Source organism: Cryptotermes secundus, unplaced genomic scaffold, assembly GCF_002891405.2.
Source record: "Cryptotermes secundus unplaced genomic scaffold, Csec_1.0 scaffold11, whole genome shotgun sequence".
NCBI lineage: Eukaryota > Metazoa > Arthropoda > Insecta > Blattodea > Kalotermitidae > Cryptotermes > Cryptotermes secundus.
This window is the reverse complement of record NW_019739208.1, coordinates 700619-715796: the sequence shown is the minus strand read 5'-3', so window position 1 is coordinate 715796 and position 15178 is coordinate 700619. Positions and strand designations below refer to the sequence as shown.

Here is a 15178-nt window from a genome sequence, read left to right as displayed (position 1 = left end):
TTATGTTTGTACCCGGGTTTAGGACCATGATAATCTATTAAACAAGATAAAGCTATCCCTGTAACAGGCCGTGGGGGGCCCATAGGGTTGTCAGACGTTGAGGCTCCCACATTTTTTTTAAACAATCGGCTCACAGATGGCGGTGAGGTCAGCCTTACGCGCCGGCCGCCCTTTACTCCCAGGAACATCCGTGGTACTCGTTTCTGTCAAGAGGCCGAGTCGACCCGAGGGCCCATAGTGCGGCTGGATTAGGTCAATTGACAAATTCGAGGACATCTGGATTCGAACCCGCGATCTTCCGGCTTGTAGCATAGTGCCTCAACCAACTACGTTACCGCGTGCCCCCCAGGATTATGCTAAGATGAAGAAGTAACTTCATTTTAGTACTCTGATTTCAAATCTAGACACAGAAATTGTATACCGGTATGTTCTGATATAAGTAACCTCATCATTTCAAGTTGCATAATAAGTGGTAAGTACTTGCACTGATAGTTTTTGTTATTTTTGTGGTCAGCCTAACTGGTTTAGTAAGTAATAACCCTTCATTTCGTTCATGTTAGCAAAAATAGTATGTATGTATTATTATCGCATGTTCGCGGAATGTATCCTTCCGCCCTTCACGCTCCAGTCCTTCCGCGCTGTGTAGTATGCGGTCTCCCAGACGTCGTTTATTTTGGTAAAGCTGTCTCTCGTGCTATATATGATATATAGTTACTCAGTTTCTACTGTGGGTTGCCCAGTCTTCATAGTTTTTCTTATTTTATGTGTATGGAACTTGGTATGTTCCCTGAGGGATTGAGACTGCCAGAGCGTGTTGCTAAGCAGAATGTTTGCATCAGAGCGAGAGGGGAAGCAGTGGGGGGATGGGCGGGTTGGCTTACCGGTAACGCTCCATACTCTTATTCGGGAGATTCTCCTTTCGAATCTCGTCAGGGTATACTAATATGGTTTTCTTTGTTTTCCTCAGTTCCCTCCCAAGGCATGTACTGGGATAATACTCCTTTAGGACACGGGCGTTTCCTTTCTGATCCTTTCGTTGTATGTAGTGAAAGCGGCATGACAAGGCACACAAAAAGTATAGCAGGTATTGGAGAAGTGACAGGAGGGTGGAGAAAACTGCATAATGAGGAGCTTCATTACTTGTGCTCTTCTCCAAGTATAATTAGAATGATAAGTCAAGGAGGATGAGGTGGGCAGGGCATGTAGCACGAATGGGGGAGAAGAGGAATGCATATAGAATATTGGTGGGAAGGCCAGAAGGAAAGAGACCACTGGGAAGACCAAGGCGTCGGTGGGCGGACAATATTAAAGTGAATCTTAGAGAGACAGAATGTGATGGTATGGATTAGATTGATCTGGCTCAGGATAAGGACCAGTTGAGGGTTCTTGTGAACACGGTAATGAATCTTCTGGTTCCATAAAACGCTTGGAAATTCCTGAGTAACTGCAGAATTGGCGGCTCCTCAAGAAGGGCTCAGCTCCATGAGTAAATTAAGTGTACCAGGTATTAGGAAGGTAAGGTAGATGGATCTCGAAAGGGTCAGGTATGAGGGTATGGACGGAATTCATCTGCCTCAGAACAGGGACCAGTGGCAAGTTCTGTGAACACGGTAAGGAAAAGAAGGCGGAAAATCTCAGCTGAGTGCGCTGGCTTCTGAAAAGTGCTTTCCTTTAAAGAGTTACGTTTTTAACGGCTACAGCAGTTCTGTTTATTGTAACCTCCGATTTCCTCCCTGCAAAAGGCCTCTAGGATCTTGGACAGCTCTCCCATCTGCACTCCCGTTATCACAACAGAAGTTAAGTGTAGACTGGTTTTTCCACGTGTTGGTATCATAAGTAGAATTTCATATCTCCAGTGGTGATTTCTATCTTGCTAGTTCTCTCGTGCAAGGCCTCATGTGTATCAGTTTTTAATAATTTAATGTTTTCTTACCTCTCGCAGATGGTTTGTGCTGTGCTTAGCTTATATGCTCCATCTTGGTGCTGGTACAGGTGTCCCGAGATAGGGACTAGCTCTATCGATTGGGTCCAACTGAGTAGGTTTTACCTGAAGACGGAGACAGAATGCAGTCTCCGAAACGTTGTATTTTGTAATATAAACAAGGCGGTGTTTTTAGATAAAAGACATGGCGATGGAAAATGTCCAGAAACGTAATATTTTTACACATAATGAAGTTTGGAACTTTTCGTGGGTCATGTCGCTGTATACTCTTGCAAAAGGTAATGATTATTGATTATAGAATGCTTGTTAATTGTTTTCTTGTTGTCATTCTTCACCTTTGCTGTATTGACATGGGCATGCCGTTCGTCTTGTGCAAAGCTTGTCGTCGTCGTAAGAATTAGGTGATATCGAAAGAACATGAGACGTAAAGTTGTTGGTCGCCGGATGCCACGCTTGGTCGTCAATATTTTTTTTAAGTGACGTTTTGTTTATTTCACGTAGCTTGTGGGGTTCAGGCTGCGGTGAATGTGAAGATCGCTGTATTCTGGTAGAAAGGTACCACAGTTTCGGTGGAATATACTGCCTCTATCTTCAGGGAATTACCTATTGGCTTTTCACTTTTCTGGGAAACTTGGTATGCTCTTTTTACGTGGAACTGTTCGATTCATTTCATTCTCTAATTTTGAAGTCACGGAACGGAGTCGTTCCACAGTTTCTCTGGCATCCAACCACGTGACGCATAGGAATTCGAAATAAAAAACTTGAACAGGTGGAGGTGCTTTTTTTGTTATTTATTTCCAATCTTTTGAAGTAGAAAATGGAGTAAAAGGGCAACCAAAATTGATGCAAAGGACGATACAGAATACTCGTTTTGAATGAATAAGATCTTTTGGTTGAAGTGTGGATGGAACAAATGTTTCCAGTCGAAACGCTTGGCATAGCTGTATCGCCCTCGTCTTGTATTCTGGAGATGCTCGAATCTCAGCCGGGACTTACTGTCTTGACAGAATTTTTTCGTGTGTTTCCTCCGCCCCTCCAGTCAAATATACCTGATTATTTCCTGGTTTAAGCCACGACCGGCTCCTTTCAAACCCTTTGCAGTTGTTCAACTGTAATGCATTCGGTGCTGTAGTGTCTAGGTAGTGACAGCAACGGTATGTAAAACAAACTCCGTGGTTTTAGTCCGCAAGCGAAGTATACCGACCGAGCGACAGCCGCTTGTCGGCGAAGTTAATGACAATTTTAGCGGATAGAGGGTATCGCGTGGTCAGCTCAACGGATCCCCGCAGCCGTTAATCTTGGTTTTCCTTGAAATAGCTACTCGATTATCCTCACGAGGCTGAGTGGACCCCGTTCCAGACCCACTACTTCTCAGAAAAAGTCTGGTAACGCCGGAAATCGAACCCGGACCTCTGGGTCTGTAGCCAGGAACTCTGACAACTAGACCACAAATGCGGTATGTAACCCACAAAGAAAATAGTGTTTTCGGTTGGTGCTTTTGGCGAGATATGTGTAGCATTGAAATCGGTGTGTGTTGCTTTTTGTGTTGGTTGTACATTTTGTGCACTAGCTTACAGTAAGAAGAGGGTCTGATGTAGCCTACAAGTTGAAATACCTCAGGGAGTTTTCTTTTTTTTTTTTATTTTCTTGCCGTCCCTGCAATAAGAATTGTACTCTGCTGTCTTCAACTAATTCCAGTTTTTCGCTTCAGCGATTTCGAGAGGAGTACAGACTTTCCTTTGGAAAGAAAATTCATGCAACGTCTTGGGGGACGAAGGGCTGCGGAAAGGAGACCCAGAAGCTTGAAGCGGAGCACAGGATTACCGATGACATATACAGGGTGAAAATAAATATATATTACAACGCTCTATGGTAGATAGATGGATCGAATCTGATCATATTTTAATACAGCCATTTCTGGAAACGCTTCGTCTTGGCGCTAAGAGTCACAAAAGTTTCCGATGAATAAGTTTTAGGGGATGTTATCGTTGTTTTACATTATAAAATTTGCTNTACAGACTAACGTAACATTAACGTGGAATTGCCCAAATGTGTAATATCAAAGACATATTACAGCGCTTTTCACTGACAATGCACACCGCACTAATACTGTATATTAAAGGTAAGCCTACTCGCCAAATTACAGTAGATTACAACAATTGTTGTGCCTTACTGTACCTAGATACGAGTACAGTAATCAGTTATCTTCATCTGTTTGCTGTTACTTTCCCAATACACACTTTCTAAATTACGTTCAATGTCCATATGAGAGAAATTCAGGAATGAAAATGACGTTACATACGAGGTTGATGCATTTGTGCATGTCGTACTAAGCAAGGCATAAAAACAGTTGCTTTATGAGGAATTAGTTCGTACCATTGAATATTTGACGCAATAGACAAGGTGTCGCAGAAACCGATGTTGCTATAACCAAGTTTTACTGTATATTACAACTCTCTATGGTAGATAGATGGATCGAATCTGATCATATTTTAATACAGCCATTTCTGGAAACGCTTCGTCTTGGCGCTAAGAGTCACAAAAGTTTCCGATGAATAAGTTTTAGGGGATGTTATCGTTGTTTTACATTATAAAATTTGCTCAAAGTGGCCGTCACCAGCTTCATTGCATGTTCTGCACCGCTTGGCTATGTTACGCTGACCTCTTTGAAAGATTGCCGGATGGTTCCAGCTGCTACTGCAATTCTTGCCACAAGATCACGTTGTGTCTCCACTGGAGTCGCGTACACCAGGCTTTGCATGTACCCCAGAGAAAGAAATCCAGTGGTCAAGTCAGAAGAGCGAGGGGCCCAGGTTATTGGGCCTCCACGTCCAATCCCTCTTGTTACCAAGGTACCATCCAAATACTCACTGACACCATTAGTGCAGTGTGCCGGGGCGCCATCATGCTGGAACCACATTTCACGGCGGACTTCCAAAGGCACCGCTTCCAGCACCTCGGGTAAGGTCTCTTGGAGAAATGTTAGGTAAATGTCACCAGTAAGCCGCACGGGTAAGAGGTAAGGGTCGATTAGATGTCCATCGATAACCCCTGCCCACACATTGACGGTGAAGCGGTGTTGGGGACTTCGAAATGCTTCGCGGTAGGATTTCCTTGAGCCCATACATGGCTGTTTCTGAAGGTTTAAATGGCGTCCTAGGTAAAGGTCCTCATTCCCATTTCAGAGGCCCTAGCTCGTAAACAAAGCGTTTCCGGACATGGGTGCATGATCAGATTGAACCCATCTGTCTACCACAGAGCGCTGTACAGAGCACAGAGTATTTATGTGCACCTGTATGACTTGTGCTGACAATCGATTACCTGCCGCAACTCGCATCGCTTAACCTATTTTACGTAATCCCAGACGTAAGGATAGAAACCGAGAGGCAGTTTTCTAGCGTTGGAAATCAAGATTGGGCATGTGGTGTTCTTTAATGCAAGTTATTCCCACATTTTTGTGTAAAGGTAAAGTTGTCCCTGTTCTTAACTATGAGGCACTTCGCCATGAAGGCGTATAGGGAAGTAGGTGTATAGATCCACGCAGTCATGACCTCGGTACTCATTGGAGGTGAGAGGTCAGCTTCACGCATTACCCTCGGAGAAGGAGGAGTCCCTGGTACCCGTTGGATAGGAGGCTGAGCCCCAGAACCGGTCTGGAAGGCGTGCCCCTATCGAGACACGAAATCCGAACACTCTGCCAACGAGCCCTTAGCCAGTCGTTGTACTGACTGCGCTATCCTGACTTTTGGGTACCGGAGAAAAATGTATGTATAATATCTTGAATTTCGGTGTTAATGCTGAACCAAGTAATTAGTGGTGTGCTTTGTATAATTTGTTATCCAAAATCTTACGGTTCCCCTTATTCCGGAGCTTTTGGGGCTTGAGATGTCTGTACGCTCCGGCCGCTTTTCCCCCTGTCCATGAGCCGCCGTTAGGATGGCATGCTGAGCCCTTGGCAGGTTCGACGAAATGAATGTGATAATTTTCTTCGCATTGATAATTTTAATGTGGACTTATCGCCAAGGATTGTTAGGGTGGTCTGGTCTGAGGCGGAGAAACGAGAAATGTATGCACAATTTTTGTCAGGGAAAAGACTGCTTTGGTAATCTAGAGATGTGTGGGGAATATTAAAAAAAATATCTTGCTTTATTTTATTGCTAGTGGGGTGGGACTAAGTCCTTTGTCCTGCGGCCACTTCTGGCCTATTGTACCAGCTCCATATGATAGGTGAGGGTGATTGTGGAGTAATTGGTGGAATGAAGACTGGCAGGGGAAACCGAAGTACTCGGAGAAAACCTGCCCCAGCGTCACTTTATCCACCACAAATCCCACTTGACCAGACCCGGGATCGAACCCGAGCCGCCGCGGTGGGAAGCCAGCGACTAACCCAATGATCGTGCTTAATACGGATGAAAGTGGATTCATCTGGCTCAGGATGGTAACGTGAATGCTGTAATAAAGATTGGGGTTCATTAAAAGCCGGAGAATTTTCTAACTGCCTGAGAACTTCTGTTTTTACACGCTGTTTCTTTTTGTTGCTTGAAAGTGAGCTGTTATTTAAGATAAGTTGCTGGAATTGAAGCTGCCCCTGCGCGCAAGGCAGCAGGTTGTAGCATGGGTTTGAAATTTAAAACACTGCTGGTGTTTCGGCACTTTGTGTGCGCTTCCGTTACATAAGTGCCTTGGGCAAGATCTGGAAATTATTTATTAGCTGGGGGCCGCATGAGTCTTGTTTCGAAGTGAACACGGGGTGCAGAGCCTCTCGAGACGAATCAGGATACAGAATTATTAAACATCATTAATGCGCGGTGACTTCGCGTCGTGTTAAATATATATAAAAAAGTAAAGGTATCCCCGTAACAGGTCGTGGAGGCCCATAGAGTTGTGAGACGTCGAGGTTAACACATTTTCTGTACAGTCGGCTCATAGATGGCGGTAAGTTCAGCCGTACGCGCCCGCAACCCTTTAGCCTCCAGGAAGATTGCTGGTACTCATTTCTGTTAGAGGCTGAGTCATCCACAGGACATAGTGCGGCTGAAAGGATTAGGTCAGTTGTAAAATCCAATGACCACATCGGGAATCGAATCCGCTACCTAACTGCCGTATAAATTTAAAAAAAATGTTTATAAAACCCAATCGGAACCACTTGCACACTTGCATGTTGCCGGTTACTTGTTGGGCTTACTCTTCGGTATTGAAGATGATGGTGTCACGTCTCATCGCTGTGAGAATCTCGTAACCATCGAAACGATTTGACTGCAGAATAAAATTGCGGGGGTCCCCCCCCCCTTCCCCCAGTCGAACCTATTTCTCTTTAAATCCTTCACCTCGTTACACATTACGCGTTGTGCATCGAATTTAAAGTTCTTTGTCGTCCTCGTCCGCAGAATCGGAAGGCGGAAAGTAGCACAGTTCTTAACGGCCACTTTTCGTCCGGACAAACAGATTTGCTGACGTGGAAACTCCGTTGTAAGGAACATAAAAGGAGTTCATGCGCCGATTGCGCTTATGGCAGAGCTGCTCCGGCTTGTACTCCCAAGCGCAGAAGAACTGAGCTCGCCGGATTGTGCATTACAGCCTTAGCTTTCCGGGAGAGTTCCAGTTACGCAAAGCGGCTTGCCCGACAACCTTTGCGTACTTTCTGGAATCGGAGTTCACCCTCTGTGGACTTTCATGAATGTCTCCCTATTTAGGGCCACGCACTGCCATTTCATCTCACTACGGTCGGTCATGTTGCTGCCTTATTTATCTGCAGACAGTTAAATCGTTTGTACAATTTCCCGTAATAGTTACAAAGATATATTTCTATGGGAAACCGCGTGTGTGGTCCAGTGGTCACAGTTCCTGGCTACAGATCCAGAGGTCCCGGGTTCGATTCTAGATTTTCTGAGAAGTAATGGGTCTGGAACGGTGTGAGGATAACTTAGGAGCTACTTGAATGGAAAAGTAGCGGCCCCGGTGTAGAAAACCGAAATTAACGTCCGTGGGGATTCGTTGCTCTGACCACGCGACACACACTATCCGCTAAAGTTGGCACTAACTTCGCCGACAAGTGGCGGTTGCTCGGTCGGTATAGTTCGCTTGTAGACTACCGGCCACGGAGTTATATTCCTACGGGCAACTGAAAGCTGTTTCCCGAGCTGAGTAAACGTGAAATCTGTTATGTTTCAATCTGCTCACATGTGAACGTATTAAGCGTGAACATTCGCTCATTCCCGTCTGTAACGCAGCAGAAACTGTTCTGAATATCTCCTTTATTTTAAAATGTTATTAAACTCACATCTGATTGCATCGTCCATCAGTTGGAACTGCCGCATTGCACCAGTTCTTATGTCGTATCCCATGCTATTTGCATATCGTCGTTCGTACTAAAGTGGGTTTGTTTGAGAATGAAAACTCTCTCTTTGCTCCCCTTCCCCCCCCCTACTTTGCGGCCACCATGTTGTGGCCCCTTCGTGTGCAGCTCTCACTATTCGGCCGTGTGTCCGTTGTATCCGTGAACATGCATGTATTTATATGTGTCGAAAACTTTCGCATGTTTAAAGTGTTTGTTGACGTCAGTCTACATCGGACTAATACACAGTGTAGAACACACCGAACGTATATACGCCCAGACAAAACACATACGCCATAGTAATGATCATGTAACAATACATATCGTGAAATTGCACGCCTAATATACTATACATTAACAACCCGTACATCATAGAAACTTGTCTCTGGGCTCCACGACCGGACTTACTACGTAGAAAGCTTCTACAACAAAGATCTACAAACGACATAACATGCCCATTTCCACACTGTAGCATTGGAATCTTAGTATGAAGTTGACATACATATTTCTTAACCTCCCATACTAAATTGTTTAAATATATTCAACACTTTATAAATATTGATATATGACATATTTTTTGCCTTATTTTGTATCTTCTACTTTGATTGTACCACCAACTTGAGGCAAAAGTTTCATGCTGTTATATAATACGAAAACGTTGCACTGATATGGATCCATGTCGGTAGTTCAGTAACAAAACGTAATCCTATATATAACTCCCTGATGATGGTCTTATACGACTGAAACATGTAGCAGGAATAAAGAGTCGAATTATGAAACATTAAAAGCGAGGAGTATATTTGTTGTGTTGACGGTTAACCTAATTCCTCTATATATAGAGGTCAGGGGAGTTTCCGAAGACGTAATAAATAAGCCCTCATATTCTGAACTCGGAAAGTTTGGACTATTGTCACTGCTCTCGAAGTAGATTGTTACGGTTTTATAGAGGAAATTTCTGCCATGACTATGTCTGAAACCGGACGGAGGTCTACCTCATACATTTTTTCTGAGTAGTATAACATATGTAAGTCTGATTCATGTTCTGTAGCATGTTCTATTTCCCATCTAACAGAACGACGGCCTTGAAGTGTTGACGAAATGGAAATATAATGAACACCTTTCATTACAAGTACCCATTGTTCATTGTTACTGTACTACAAGACTCGGCCTCGACATTCCGTACAGGGATACGCCTGCTTGAATAGGCCACCCACCTTACGCCTGCTGACCAGGGAATGGTGTCTTTAGTTCTTACACAAGGGGACGAACGATTGTTTCCCAGTAGATGCGATACCTAGACTTGTAAAGCCATCCCATGTGCTGTTGTGGACCGTATTAAAAATGTACAAAGGAATAAAATGCCATTGGACATGAGCGCAAGTACCGACAAATCTGATGTAAGTTTTTTTAACTGTTGTTTTCGTTAGTTTTTCATGGCGTGAATAAGTTTGTTGACTCTGGGGTGTATTCATCACGCGTTCTTTTGGCCTCGTAGCACACCTGTCTTATTCTTTGACGAAGTGCTAAACCATTATTCATAGTACATCTTCTGACGGGGGCTTCGCGTCGGGCTGTTCCTGTGGTCGCTTTCAAAAACTTCTGGATCTACCTTCCAGGCCAGTAGTGCAATAGTTATAGAGACTGTCTATAGGCTGGACGACCGAGGGGTCGTAGTTCGATAGGGTAAAGAATTCCTATCCTTTTTACGTCGTCGGGACCGGCTCTGCGTCCCACGCAGCCTCCTGTCCAATGGGTTCGAGGGACTTTTTTTTTTAATTAAATTCGCTTAGTTGGCGGGGATGGAGTCCAACTGGTTCCATTCGGCACGGTGGCCGGTGATTGGCTTATTGTACCTGTCCCGGGTGAATATGATGACGGAGAATTTGGTGGAATGAAGATTGGCAGGAGAAACCGAAGTACTCTGAGAAAACCTGCCCCAGCGCCACTTCGTCCACCACAAATCTTACTTGACCAGACCCGGGATCGAACCCGGGCCGCCGCGGTGGGAAGTCAGCGACTAACCGCTTGAGGTATGGAGCGGCTACCAGGGACTTTCCCTGGTGTGAAGCTGACCACTCACCTCCGTCTAATGCCGAGGTCAAGAATAGGTGGATCTATAGGTCTGCGCTTCCATACGACTACATAGCGTAGGGGACAGGTTTACCATTTTTACCTTCATGTCTGCAAGTTAGTTTGGAGCGGAAACTGAACGTAGGCTAAAGAGTATCACGCCGTGTAGTCTGGTAAACGGTCAGCTCCGTTTCATGGTAATGTACTGCCTCCATCTTCAAGATAAAAGAGTGGACGAAGCAGCAGAGCCTCGTTCCTCCTAAACGCTGGTAAATTTATACTACACACTGCATGGCGTTATGCCCCGCAAAGGTAAAAAAAGGCAAAGTTATCCCTGTAACAGGCCGTGGAGGGCCCATGGGGTTATGAGGCGTCGAGGCTCCCACATTTTCTAGACAGTCGGTACATTGATTGCGGCGAGGTTTTCAGCCTTACGCTCCGGCCGCCGTCACCCAGGAATCTTCCTGGTACTCATTTCTGTTAGAGGCTGAGTGGCCGCCACGGCCATAGTGCGGCTGGAAGGGTTAGATCAACTGAAAAATCTAATAACCTCATCGGGATTCGGACCCGCAACCTTCCGGCTTGTAGCATAGTGCCTCAACCACCTGTGGTATCGCGTGCCCCAGCGTCATGTCTCGCAAGATGACTCTTCATATTCTGAGAACCTCAGAGAAAACAAAAAATCATACCGGAAGTCGCTACCAGTTTGTGTGAAACGTAATTTTACTGGGAGTGCCGAGATGTAACGTTGGCATTGTTGCCCGCTGCCTTATGTCTGCGGTGTGTATTCAGACCTTCAGAATCCCATGCTTGCTGGGGTACTGTGCGACGGATGACGATGTTTGTACTGGGGGGGGGGGCATCGTAACGTCATCACAGACGAACCGTAACGAAGTGATAAAAAAGGAATACTAAGAAAACCTCGAGGAACGGCAAATTTTGTGCATGGCATGAGCAGTTCATGGCATCGTATTGACATTGAAAAGAAAATTTGTTAAAGAAACAAAAAGAAGCAGCCCCATATCCAGGAGAACTCCGTTTCGGTCGCCATCTTGGAATTGACAAGCAGCTTGCGCACAAGTTCGTAAATTTTCTGAGTAGTTGTCAGCTTTTACCAAGTGTTGTCTATGCAAGCTGTGAATTATTATTCCCGTTGTATATAGTTTCAGCATCAGAACTGTACATCTACTCATTATATCGTGCCACTAATCTTGCGTTAAACTCTTGTCACTACAGACTTAACTAGCAAATGTTAATACGTGAACTGTACTTATACACTTATACACTCACTCATGGAGCTGAAACCTTCTTGAGGAGCCGCCAATTCTGCAGCTACTCATGAACTTCCCAGCATTTTATGGAACCCAAAGGTTCATTGCCGTTTTCACAAGAGCCCTCCATTGTTCCCTATCCTGGGCCAGATCAGTCCATCATATCTAAAATCAGTTTTAATATTACCCACCCTCCTACATCTAGCCCTTCTTAATGATCCTCCTCCTGGCAAACTCCTGTGTGCATTCCTCGTATCCCCCACTTTCCAGATATTACAGATATAATTTATTTTGTGCTTAATGAAGACTTGGTTTTCGTCCCATTTTTCTTGGCTGCGTGCCACATATGTAGTAGAACACTGGCAACATATGTGGTTAACTTGAGTGAATCATCTCATTTAGAGAAATTATTTATGTGCTGTGAATAGTATGAAATAAATGTGACCAGGCTCGGTGTGCTTGTGTAGAGATGATCAGAGAGGAAGAATTCATTGGACCTTGGTCATGAAATTGAACAGACTTGTAATTCACTGAAGCCCAGTTCCTGAGTTTAATTTCCAGATTTGTTGTGGCAGTTGTAGGAACTCTGGCTATGAGCTACGGGTGGCACTTAATTATTTCCACTAGTCTTCACTGTCCTTGTTTACAGCCAGGAACTGGTCATTGCCCTGGCATAGTGCCTTCGGCACCTAGAAGCAGTCACACTTGATATTGCGATAGAGTGAAAGCCAAAGTCTTCACTGGTTTATCAAGATCTATGCATTTGTCTTCATTTGTGTTCTGAAATTTTGACCATTATCCAGTTTCAGTCAGTATTGTTAATTGTGTCAGGTCGCAGTAGCCGTGCGGTCTAAAGCACTGGCTTCATTTGCTCAGACACTGGGATTGTGGGTTCAAGTCCACTGAAGGCATGAATGTCTGTGTTTGTGTTGATCTGTGTACAGGTAGCGGCCTTGCAACGAGCTGATCACCCATCCAAGGAGCCCTACCGTCTGAAAAATTATCACGGAACTGAATAAGAGGTCAGGGCCCTGTATGGGCTGGAAGGGCCATTGAGAAAAAATTAACTGAGTACACCTTACTTTAGACATGAGTTTTAAACATGCCTTCTTCGTTTCTGTGTACAGTAGGAATACTGCAGCTGTTTTTTGTGTCCAGAATGATCATACATCTTACCCTGAGATACTAATGTGTCCTTTCGTGTTACTGCTTCATAACAAAGCTGTATGTCATCACTTGAAGTCGTCCAATTTAAGCTAGTGATTAAATTGGAATATTAAGAAGACTTGGTGTAGCGGAGTATAAACAACTGACACTCATATCCCTGCGGCACGGAATAGTGGTGCCATAGTGTCAGTTGTTACGTGAAGCCAATATAAATATATATATTATGAGCAAAGGATGCCGCTTATCGTTTGAAATATTACACTTCGCAGCTGCAGTCCAGCGAGGTCTCAGGAATCGTTGGGAATATCGCTGGACCAGCGGCTTCGAAGATATAATTTGTAAGAGGGTATTGGAGGATTCAAAGTTGTAACACCCGCCTTCCGTTTGAATGATCGAATCAGAAGCGATGATGGAATATATCTGCGAGGGTGGGAGAATTAATGTCCCCAAACTCAAGGATATAGTCCGAGCTTCATGGGGGACTTCTAGTTTGGTGATTCCGACGGATAGACGTGTTCTGCAAATAATATATTAAACCAGTAAGCAATTGTAATGTGCGCAGTCGTAATATCATTACCCTTTGTCTCATAATCCAAGACCCGTAAACGATCCTGAGGAAGACTTTCATTGCCACCGGAACCCAAACAACATCAGAAACTAAAGGGGGTAAGAGCGGTTGCACACTCTTACATTAGTATGTATTTGAATTCTAAATTGTTCTGATCTCAGAACTTAGGCGACAGATGTGTTTTGAAATGAGATCGTCCCTGGAATATGATGTGACATACTGTGGTAGTTATTTCTTAGTACCTGTAACTTACACATCAGTCATGTTGATGGAGGTTGAGCGTTTCTCCAAAACATTAATAATATCCGTCTTCATAGGCTCTGCTGTGAGAACCTGAAATCCCAGATATGTTTCCCAGAAAAGGAAGTCCTTATGTTGTAAGACTTGGCAGTTTTATTAACTCCTGTGAAGGTTGGTAAGGTGAACATAGACATGTTTTGCATTGCCTTCTGGTGGCCTTGCTCAAACGAAAGTAGTATTCGTATTTGTGGGGATGATAAGCGTTAGACACACTCAAAGCAAGTTGAAGTATGGAGACTGGTGAATATTTTGTAATTTAATTGAAATTGTCTTCAGAAATAAAACCCATAAGTTCAGAAGCTGCTGAATTACCATTGAATCTACTGTGAACCACTTCATTCACGGCAAGGAAAGGGGTTAAGGTTGTCCCATAATTAATTAAACACCACGCCATGAATACAGGTGGAGGTATAGCTCCACCATTCTTGACCACAGCACTAACTGGAGGCAAATGGTCAGCATCACTCTATCTCTGCTTTACCCCTGGTACACATTGAGTAGGAGGCTGGGTGAACTATTAGCTGGTCTGAATGCTGTGGAGAATAGGAAAATCTGCCTCTGCCAGGAATTAAATCCCGACCATCCAACCCATAGCCTGCCATTATACTGTCTTAGATACCATGCCTTTTTAAAAAAAAATTAAAATTCGATTAGTGGGGGGTGGAGTTCAACTGAGTCCACTTGGTACAGCGGCCACTGATTGGCTTATTGTAACTGCCCCGGGTGATTATGATGATGGAGAATTTGGGGGAATGAAGATTGGCAGGGGAAACGCGCCCCAGCATCACTTTTGTCCACCACAAATCCCACTTGATCGAACGCGGGCCGCCGCGGTTGGAAGCCAGCGACTAATCGCTTGAGCTGTGGCACGGCCTACCATGCCTTTATATATATATTGTTTCTTATGTTGTTAAGAATGGTTCATGATATACAGAAAATAAAATGCTATGAAGTGTAACAGTTGTTCAGTAAATAAGTAATGTCATGTATAAAACTAAGTGCGTTGTGATATTCTAGTTTGAATGCAGCATCTGCTAGTTTTTGAAACCATATAATTATTTAAATTGGTTGTTAGAATGTAAACTGGATCAAAATGGCTGATGGTTGTGTGTATTGACAGGTTTTGTAATTTGTAGTCCTGTTATCTGTGAGTGAGTTAAGAAATAAAATGCTAATTTTTGCAATAAGATTATCTGTGATTCCAAACAATGTGTTCACGCTGTTGCTTTGTCTGTTGCAGCAATTGTTTCGGAACCAGCAACAACAGCAACCGACACCACAGCAGATACAACTATTGCAACAGCAGCAACAGTACCTCGCCACCCAGTCTCAACAGCAGCTGGGTAAGTTAACCGCCTTTACGAGCCGCAAGCTGCATATAGCATATGTACAGATTGCCTAGATGTCCATCTTTCTGTTCTTAACTGCCAGGGTCTCAAAATGGTAACCATGCTGTAACTTCTTTTGTCTCTTGCTGATGAACAAAAGAGAGCGTGAGTGCAATACTGTGATTTTTTTTTCCATGC

At 44.1% G+C, this 15178-nt stretch overlaps 1 protein-coding gene across 4 annotated transcripts in view; it reads left to right on the top strand.

Moving 5' to 3' along the window:
- LOC111871638 (pumilio homolog 2) overlaps positions 1–15178 on the top strand; it is a 532614-nt gene that overhangs the window by 483981 nt on the left and 33455 nt on the right. For all 4 annotated transcript variants that reach the window (XM_023864873.2, XM_023864874.2, XM_023864872.2 and 1 more), the window contains one exon: positions 14893–14995. In XM_023864873.2, coding sequence (XP_023720641.1) covers positions 14893–14995 — 103 coding nt within the window. The remainder of the gene's footprint in view (positions 1–14892; positions 14996–15178) is intronic.